We start from the raw sequence: 8,566 nt of genomic DNA, 5'->3' as shown, positions 1-8,566 counted from the left end.
GTCTGGAGCCTGGCGCTGCACCTGGCATAGAGGGCAGGGAGGAAGCAGAGCGCACGCACACCTCAGACACAGCCCGCAAGGCAGCCCCAGCAGCACAAGGCCCCTGCTGCCTGCACAGCTCCAGCCTGGCCAGCCCCAACCTGGGCATCCTTTGCCTCAGCCCAGCACCCTCCTTCCCAGCTCAGCCAGGCCCAGCTCTGCTCCTGCCTAACCTGCAGGAAAATCAGCCCCTCAGCCCAGCCTCAGCCTCTGGCCAGAACACTCGCTGTCCCCTCTGCCCACACCAGCACCAGTGCACAACAGCCCCGGAAGAACAAGGAGCAGCAACAAGGGCCAGAAAGCTCAATGCTGTCTTGGAGAGGGTGGAGGAGAAAAGGGCTTGCAACTCACCTGGTTCCCAAGGAGCAAGAGGTGACAGAAGTGGATGAGAGAGCCCCCAGTGTGGCTGCCTTTTATCCTGGCCCCACAGTGCCTCAGGGCCCACAGTTTGTGCTGCGCAGGTGACATGATATTCCTGCATGATCCCAAATGAATGGAAAGATCTCTGGGAATGGTATGGCATGAGTTGGATTTTCCCTCTACCATCACTTTGCATTTCCTGGCTTACCTCATTCCCAATCCCTCACCGACACTTCTTCTGAGTGCTGGTATGCAAGTTTCCATGATTCCTGGGGGCAAGGATGTGTCAGTGTGGTTAAGAGACATGGACTAAGTGCAGAAGGGATCACAAGGAGGCAGGTGATGGCTGCCTGAGGCATTCTTGGGGATATTTTCTGTTCCTGCTGACTGGAAGTGCCTCATCCGCTCCCAGCCCCCCAGTCTTTGGCTCATCACCCAACGGCTCTCCTTCATGCCTTGCCTTTGAGGTAAAACCTCTTTGCCTTCCTCCTCAACCTTCACAGTGCATGAGACTCCTGTAGCACTGCTGCCTGAGCTTGTGTCCTGCTTGGTGTTGCCAGAATCTGCTCTGGCTGGGAGCTCCCCAGCATCTCCTCAGTGCCATCCCTTCCTCAGGCCTCTGCCCCATGTGCTCCCCCACAATCATGTGCGTGGCAGTGTGGCTGTGGCCCAGTGTGTGCCAGTGTCTGCACATGCCTGTGCTTGTGCCCTGCTGGGAACAGCCCCTGAGAGCCTCTGGCCTGCACGGGGATGGTTGTGCACAGGGCAGGGCCCTTGTGTGCAACCCCCCTGCCCGTGTGCCTGTGCCCGTGTGCTGGGCTCTGTGCTCTGGGCCCAACTCTGAGCACCCCTGGCCAGGCTGGCAGTGTGTCAGTGCCCTGGCTGTGTGTGCACAGCTGGGCCTGAGCTGAGCTCTCAGCCCAGCCATTGCACGGCCTGGAGGGCCTTCCCTGCCCAGCAGGGCCAGCCACTGACACACACTCAGCCCCCAGTTCCTTCTCTGCAGGAGCCTGGACAGGGCCACGGCACTCACATCTCTCAGGGACAATCCCAAACCCAGGCCATCCCTTCAATGCCACCTCCAGGCTTTCTTGGGGCCATCAGCTGTTTCCCAGTGTCCTCGTTCCTGCCTCATGGGAAGCCTCTGAGGTCACATTGTTCTGGTGGCCATGTGGGGATTGGGGAGTGCACTGACCCCCATGGCCTTTGCCCCATTATCCAGGAGCTCTAGGAAGATATTGCTGTTGAACGGAATGAGTCAAGTGAGGAAAAATATTTAACTGTTTCTGACAGGTGGAGCTGGAAGATGGGAGAGTTTATCCTCTCCCAGATCCATAAGGGGAACCAATTGCAGACTCCAGCATGGTGGGAGAATGACTTTGGTCTGTCATGTTTAGTTGATCCTGTGAAACCCCTCACCCCTGTTTGTCTGGTTGAGGCCTGAGAAGAAGGGTAATGTGAGGGTGGTGTTTGAAGAGAGGAGGTTGTAGAATATCCCCTGTCACTGCTGTTTCCCATTTCCACACCTGTGAATATTTGACATCATCTTTTCTTCTGATGATCACTATTTGGGGGAAGCCAGGGATGTGTTTTAGAGCTCCAATAGAAAAGGCACAAAATAAAGAAACTCCACCATGGAGTGTCTACCCACAACTTCCTCCACCTTTAGCCTTGCACTGAATCGCAGAGTTTCCACACCAGGAAGGAGAAAGCAGAGGGCCAGGTTTGGATGCAAAATGACTTTATTGAGTCTAAGGAAGAGAAGGAGTAAGCTTGAAAAGGACATCAGGAGCAGCCAGTGGGGCCCAGTGGGGGAGTCAATTTGCAGTGCTTGCAGAGGGATAAAGGGAGGCAAACAGATCACATTAGGCTGGCATTGGGTGGTGCAGACAGGAAAGGAAAGGAAGGGAAGAGAGTGGAAGAAAAGAGCAGTAAATCAAGGGCACAAATCCATTGTTCCAAAGATCCATCTTCAGTGCAGCTCCACGTTCTGACGTTGTGGAGGTTCTTGCCAAAGGATGTCACCAGCAGCTTTAGCAGGGACGACAACAACTGTTGCCATAGCAGTTGGTGATGCAGGAGATGTCAAAGCCCCCAGAGCTGATGGGCACTCCACCACAGCTGAGGATGTTGCCAACAGCAGCAGAGGTGGAGGATCCCACGGCGGTGTTCTGTGGGGAGGAGCTGAGGATGGGCCCAGGCAGGGTCACCAGCACAGCAGGTGGCTGAATGACAACGTGGGAGCTCTGGCACTGCCTGACACAGCACTCATTGCAGCTGCTGGCCAGCGGGCAGGGGCCACAGGGCTGGCAGCAAGGGTCACAGGGCTTGCAGCAGGACATGGCTTGGGCTCACAGGTGCACCTAGAATGGAAGACAGGGAGAAGCACAAAGTGAGGACATATGAGAAGCAGCACGGCACCCAAACACCCTGCAGCCAAGGCACCTCCTGGCCCACATTGCAGTGCCCATCTCAAAGACCAGAAGCCACCTCAGCCAAACCCAGCCTCTCTCGGCCTGCACAAGACCTTCTCTCCCCTGCCCCTCCCAGCACAAGCAACTCCCAGACCCCCACTACAACAGCCCCTCTCAGCTGAGACCTCCAGCCAGGCAAGAGCTGCTCTTGAAGCAGCAGCTGCAGGAGCAGAAGAGGCTTCCCACTCACCTGATTCCTGAGGAGGAAGTGAGAGAAGTCGATGTGAGAGCAGAGACTTGGGCTGCCTTTTATAGCAGTCCTGCCCTGCCTCAGGCCCACAGGCACCTTAGTGGAAGTCATAATTTTCTGACCAGCTCATGTCAAATGTGCACCATCCCAGTTAATGGTAGGGGCAGTGTCCTGTTTTCCTGCACTGCAGCCTCTATTTCCTGGCTTCTGGCCTGTACGTTCCTATCTAAAGACTCCTTGTAGGGCCAGGAAATAGAGTTCCAAGAATTTCTGGGGTATAAACACGTCAGAGTGGGCAGAATGCTTGGATCATGGTCTGTTGGCATTCCATGCAGGCTCACGACCAAAACCTGTCATTCCTGTGGGTTTCTTTGTGGCCAAGCACTCAGGGCATCACTCTCATTCTTCCTCTATGCCTGCCCATCTCTCCTGCATCCTTTTGTGACATCCCCTGAGTTTTCACATGCAGCCTGTTTTCCTGGCCCATTTTGGGAATGGATAGGGGACAGAAGGTGTTCTTTGTGGTCTTGCTTCCCCTCTATTACATCTCCCTTTGGTCAGCACTCCATGCCTGCTTCTGCAGCTAGTTCCTGCTCTTGCCCTTGGCTGGACTCTGAGCTGTTCTCAGTGGCCCTTGGCTAGATGGATGGTGCCCAGCAAGCTGCTCTGTCAATCCCCTTTCTCAGGTAGTAAGACAAGGTAAAACCAAACTGATAACAACATGAAGCTTGATAGAATGGAGTTTGCCAAGGGTAAAGGGGAATATTATGCATGCACTATTAAATTGGGAAAGAAAATAAACGTATTGCCTCTTTCTCTCAGGAAGTGATGGCTGGCAATTTCCCAGGAAGCAGGGCTTCCTCCTGTGTCATGGTTGCTCATGATGGCACACTTTCCACATAAAGCTGCAAGAATGGGCCCTGTGAGAAGAGTCCACTGGCTCCAGGCAGCTGTGACTGAGTCAGCTCCAGCTGTGTCCAGCAGGGACTCATCCCTGCTCAGCACTGAGCACATTTGTCACATTGCTAATGCCTCCGTGAAAGCAGATTTCATTAGAAATGGTTTGGGCCGGATGGCAACTTCAAAACCATTTCTTTCCACTCCTCCCTTGCTCAACAGTTCAGTACACACTAAAACAGCTTGCTCCAAACTGTGTACACCCTGCTCTTGCACACTTCCAGTGTTGAAGAGTCTAAAAGATTTCAGGGCAATTTATTACAATGCCACATTAGCATGACGGAGAGGGAAACCTTTGTCAGCGCCAAGGGAAAGGGAAAAGATAAAATTGCACCGCCAGGATTTCAATTCTGTGTTTCCTCCCAACTTCTTCCCAGTGAGCAAACTGGAAATGTTGTCACGGAAAGAAGGAGAAATCAGAGGCCAAGGTTTGAATGCAAAATAACTTTATTGAATCAAAAGAAGAGAAGGAGAAGGATGAAAAGGAGCCCCTGAGGAAAGCCTTTATGGAGAAGTGGGGATGTCTGATGTCCTAGGCTGCCGACGGAAGAAGGACAGCAGGTCCAACTAGGCTGGCATTCAGTGGTGGTGACAGGAAAGGAAGGGAAGAGAAAAATGAGTGGAGGAGAAGAAGAAAACAGAAGTCCAAAGCCTTAAATACAACAGTCAAGAATTCCATTTTCATTCCAGCACCACGTTCCAATGTCTTGGAGGTTCTTGCCAAAGGACGTTGGCGGCAGCATCTTTAGCAGGGACGACAGCATGTGCTGCCACCACAGCAGTTGGTGATGCAGGAGATGTCAAAGCCCCCAGAGCTGATGGGCACTCCCTCACAGCTGAGGATGTTGCCAACAGCAGCAGAGGTGGAGGATCCCACGGCAGTGTTCTGTGGGGAGGAGCTGAGGATGGGCCCAGGCAGGGTCACCAGCACAGCAGGTGGCTGAATGACAACGTGGGAGCTCTGGCACTGCCTGACACAGCACTCATTGCAGCTGCTGGCCAGCGGGCAGGGGCCACAGGGCTGGCAGCAAGGCTCGCAGGGCCGGCACTGCTGGCACTTCTCAGAGCAGGACATGTCTGGAGCCTGGCGCTGCACCTGGCACAGAGGGCAGGGAGGAAGCAGAGCACACGCACACCTCAGACACAGCCCGCAAGGCAGCCCCAGCAGCACAAGGCCCCTGCTGCCTGCACAGCTCCAGCCTGGCCAGCCCCAACCTGGGCATCCTTTGCCTCAGCCCAGCACCCTCCTTCCCAGCTCAGCCAGGCCCAGCTCTGCTCCTGCCTAACCTGCAGGAAAATCAGCCCCTCAGCCCAGCCTCAGCCTCTGGCCAGAACACACGCTGTCCCCTCTGCCCACACTAGCACCAGTGCAGAACAGCCCTGGAAGAACAAGGAGCAGCAACAAGGGCCAGAAAGCTCAATGCTGTCTTGGAGAGGGTGGAGGAGAAAGGGGCTTGCAACTCACCTGGTTCCCAAGGAGCAGGAGGTGACAGAAGTGGATGAGAGAGCCCCCAGTGTGGCTGCCTTTTATCCTGGCCCCACAATGCCTCAGGGCCCACAGTTTGTGCTGCGGAGGTGACATGATATTCCTGCATGATCCCAAATGAATGGAAAGATCTCTGGGAATGGTATGGCATGAGTTGGATTTTCCCTCTACCATCACTTTGCATTTCCTGGCTTACCTCATTCCCATTCCCTCACCGACACTTCTTCTGAGTGCTGGTATGCAAGATTCCATGATTCCTGGGGGCAAGGATGTGTCAGTGTGGTCATAAAACATGAACTATGTGCAGAACGGATCACAAGGAGGCACATGATGGCAGCCAGCGGCATTCTTGGGGTTATTTTCTGCTCCTGCTACCTGGAAGTGCCTCATCAGTTCTGAGCCCCCCAGTCTTTGGCTCATCACCCAACAGCTCTCCTTCATGCCTTGCCTTTAAGGTAAAACCTCTTTGCCTTCCTCCTTAGCCCTCACAGTGGATGAGCTTGTGTCCTGCCTGGTGTTGCCAGAATCTGCTCTGGCTGGGAGCTCCCCAGCATCTCCTCAGTGCCATCCCTTCCTCAGGCCTCTGCCCCATGTGCTCCCCCACAATCATGTGCGTGGCAGTGTGGCTGTGGCCCAGTGTGTGCCAGTGTCTGCACATGCCTGTGCTTGTGCCCTGCTGGGAACAGCCCCTGAGAGCCTCTGGCCTGCACGGGGATGGTTGTGCACAGGGCAGGGCCCTTGTGTGCAATCCCCCTGCCCGTGTGCCTGTGCCCGTGTGCTGGGCTCTGTGCTCTGGGCCCAACTCTGAGCACCCCTGGCCAGGCTGGCAGTGTGTCAGTGCCCTGGCTGTGTGTGCACAGCTGGGCCTGAGCTGAGCTCTCAGCCCAGCCATTGCACGGCCTGGAGGGCCTTCCCTGCCCAGCAGGGCCAGCCACTGACACACACTCAGCCCCCAGTTCCTTCTCTGCAGGAGCCTGGACAGGGCCACGGCACTCACATCTCTCAGGGACAATCCCAAATCCAGGCCATCCCTTGGATGCCAGCTCCAGGCAGTCTTGGGGCCATCAGCTGTTTCCCAGTGTCCTTGCTCCTGCCTCATGGGGATGCTTTGAGGTTGGAGTGTACTGCTGGCCCTGTGGGCCTAGGGAGTTGTGTGGACACAGTAGCCTTTGTCCTGAGCCAGAAAATGTGGGAAAATGTTTATGTCAACGAGAATGGGTCAAGTGGAGAAAAGCTATTGATTGTGTATGGGAGATGGAGTCGAGGACATGGAAGACTTTCTCCTGTGCCACATCCAGAAGGGGAAACTGTGGCATCCTCCAACACTGTAGGAGGATGGCTTTAGTTCTGTCCTCATGCTTAGTTGATCCTGTTAAATCCTTCACCCCTGCTTGTGTGGCTGAGGGCTGAGCAGAAGACTAATGTGAAGGACGTGTTTGAAGCGAGGAGCTTGTGGAATATCCCCAGGCACTGCTGTTTCCCATTCCCTGCCACCATTTGACATCATCTTCTCCACATGACCACTATTTTTGAGAAGTCAGGGATGTGTTTGGGAGCTTCAATAGGAAAGGCAGAAAGTAAAGGCCACCACGGAGTGCCCGCCCACGGCTTCCTCCACTTTTTGAATTGAGCTGAATGGAAGTTTTCCAACCAAAGGAAGGATAAAGCAGAGAGCCAGCTTTGGATGCAAAAAAATTTATTAGGTCTAAGGAAGAGAAGGAGGTAGCTGAAAGCGGACGAAAGGAGCAGCCATGGGGGCCCAGTGGGAGTGTCCATTTGCCAGGCCTGCAGAGGGGTGGAGGGAGGCAAACAGGCCCCACTAGGCTGGCATTGGGTGGTGCAGACAGGAAGGGAAGGGAAGGGAAGAGAGTGGAAGAAAACAGCAGTAAATCAAGGGCACAAATCCATTGTTCCAAAGATCCATCTTCATTTCAGCTCCACGTTTTGAGGTTATGGAGGTTCTTGCCTGAGGATGTTGCCAGCAGCTTTAGCAGGGACGACAACAACTGTTGCCATAGCAGTTGGTGATGCAGGAGATGTCAAAGCCCCCAGAGCTGATGGGCACTCCGCCACAGCTGAGGATGTTGCCAACAGCAGCAGAGGTGGAGGATCCCACGGCGGTGTTCTGTGGGGAGGAGCTGAGGATGGGCCCAGGCAGGGTCACCAGCACAGCAGGCGGCTCAATGACAACGTGGGAGCTCTGGCACTGCCTGACACAGCACTCATTGCAGCTGCTGGCCAGTGGGCAGGGGCCACAGGGCTGGCAGCAAGGCTCACAGGGCTTGCAGCAGGACATGGCTCGGGCTCACAGGTACACCTGGCACAGAGGGCAGTGAGAAGCACAAAGTGAGGACATATGAGAAGCAGCACGGCACCCAAACACCCTGCAGCCAAGGCACCTCCTGGCCCCCACTGCAGTGCCCAGCTCAAAGACCAGGAGTCACCTGAGCCAAGTCCCAGCCTCTCTCTGTCTGCACAAGACCTTCTCTCCCCTGCCCTCTCCCAGCACAAGCAGCTCCCAGCCCTGCACTACGACAGCCCCTCTCAGCTGAGACCTCCAGCCAGAACAGATCTCTTCCTTGAGGAGGAGATGCGGAGGAGATGCTTCTCACTCACCTGATTCCTGAAGAGGAGGAGGTGAGAGAAGTGGATGAGAGAGCAGAGACTTGGGCTGCCTTTTATAGCAGTCCTGCCCTGCCTCAGGCCCACAGGCACCTTCGTGGAAGCCATAATTTCCTGACCAGCTCATGTCAAATGTGCACCATCCCAGTTAATGGCAGGGGTTCTGTCCTGGTTTCCTGCACTGCAGCCTCTATTTCCTGGCTTCTGCCCTGTGTTTTCCTCTCTGAAGACTCTTTCTAGGGCCAGAAATGAGTGATCCAAGATTTTTCGGGATATGGACACGTCAGAGTAGGCGGAATGGTTGGATCATGGTCTGGTGGCATTCCATGCAGGCGCATGACCCAAACCTGTGTCATTCCTGTGGGTTTCTTTGTGGCCAAGCACTCAGGGCTCACTCTCATTCTTCCTCTATCCCTGCCCATCTCTTCCGCATCCCTT

General features: G+C 54.9%; 1 protein-coding gene and 2 pseudogenes across 1 annotated transcript; all 3 read right to left on the bottom strand.

Moving 5' to 3' along the window:
- Positions 1-2,432: 2,432 nt before the first annotated feature.
- LOC132084072 (feather keratin Cos2-2-like) lies at positions 2,433-3,199 on the bottom strand (annotated as a pseudogene).
- Positions 3,200-4,765: 1,566 nt separating this feature from the next.
- On the bottom strand, positions 4,766-5,095 carry LOC132084396 (feather keratin Cos2-2-like). The gene has a single exon (XM_059489465.1). The coding sequence runs from the start codon at positions 5,093-5,095 to the stop codon at positions 4,766-4,768; it is 330 nt and encodes a 109-aa protein (XP_059345448.1).
- A 2,398-nt stretch (positions 5,096-7,493) lies between these two features.
- On the bottom strand, positions 7,494-8,255 carry LOC132084379 (feather keratin Cos2-2-like; annotated as a pseudogene).
- Between the last annotated feature and the right edge of the window lie 311 nt (positions 8,256-8,566).

The sequence above is a fragment of the Ammospiza nelsoni genome, chromosome 26 (genome assembly GCF_027579445.1).
Source record: "Ammospiza nelsoni isolate bAmmNel1 chromosome 26, bAmmNel1.pri, whole genome shotgun sequence".
Lineage (NCBI taxonomy): Eukaryota > Metazoa > Chordata > Aves > Passeriformes > Passerellidae > Ammospiza > Ammospiza nelsoni.
The sequence above is the reverse complement of the archived record's forward strand: the minus strand, read 5'-3'. Positions and strand labels throughout refer to the sequence as shown.

Coding starts and splice junctions, on each gene's coding strand:
- LOC132084396 (XM_059489465.1), bottom strand. CDS start 5,095: ATGTCCTGCTCTGAGAAGTGCCAGCAGTGCCGGCCCTGCGAGCCTTGC.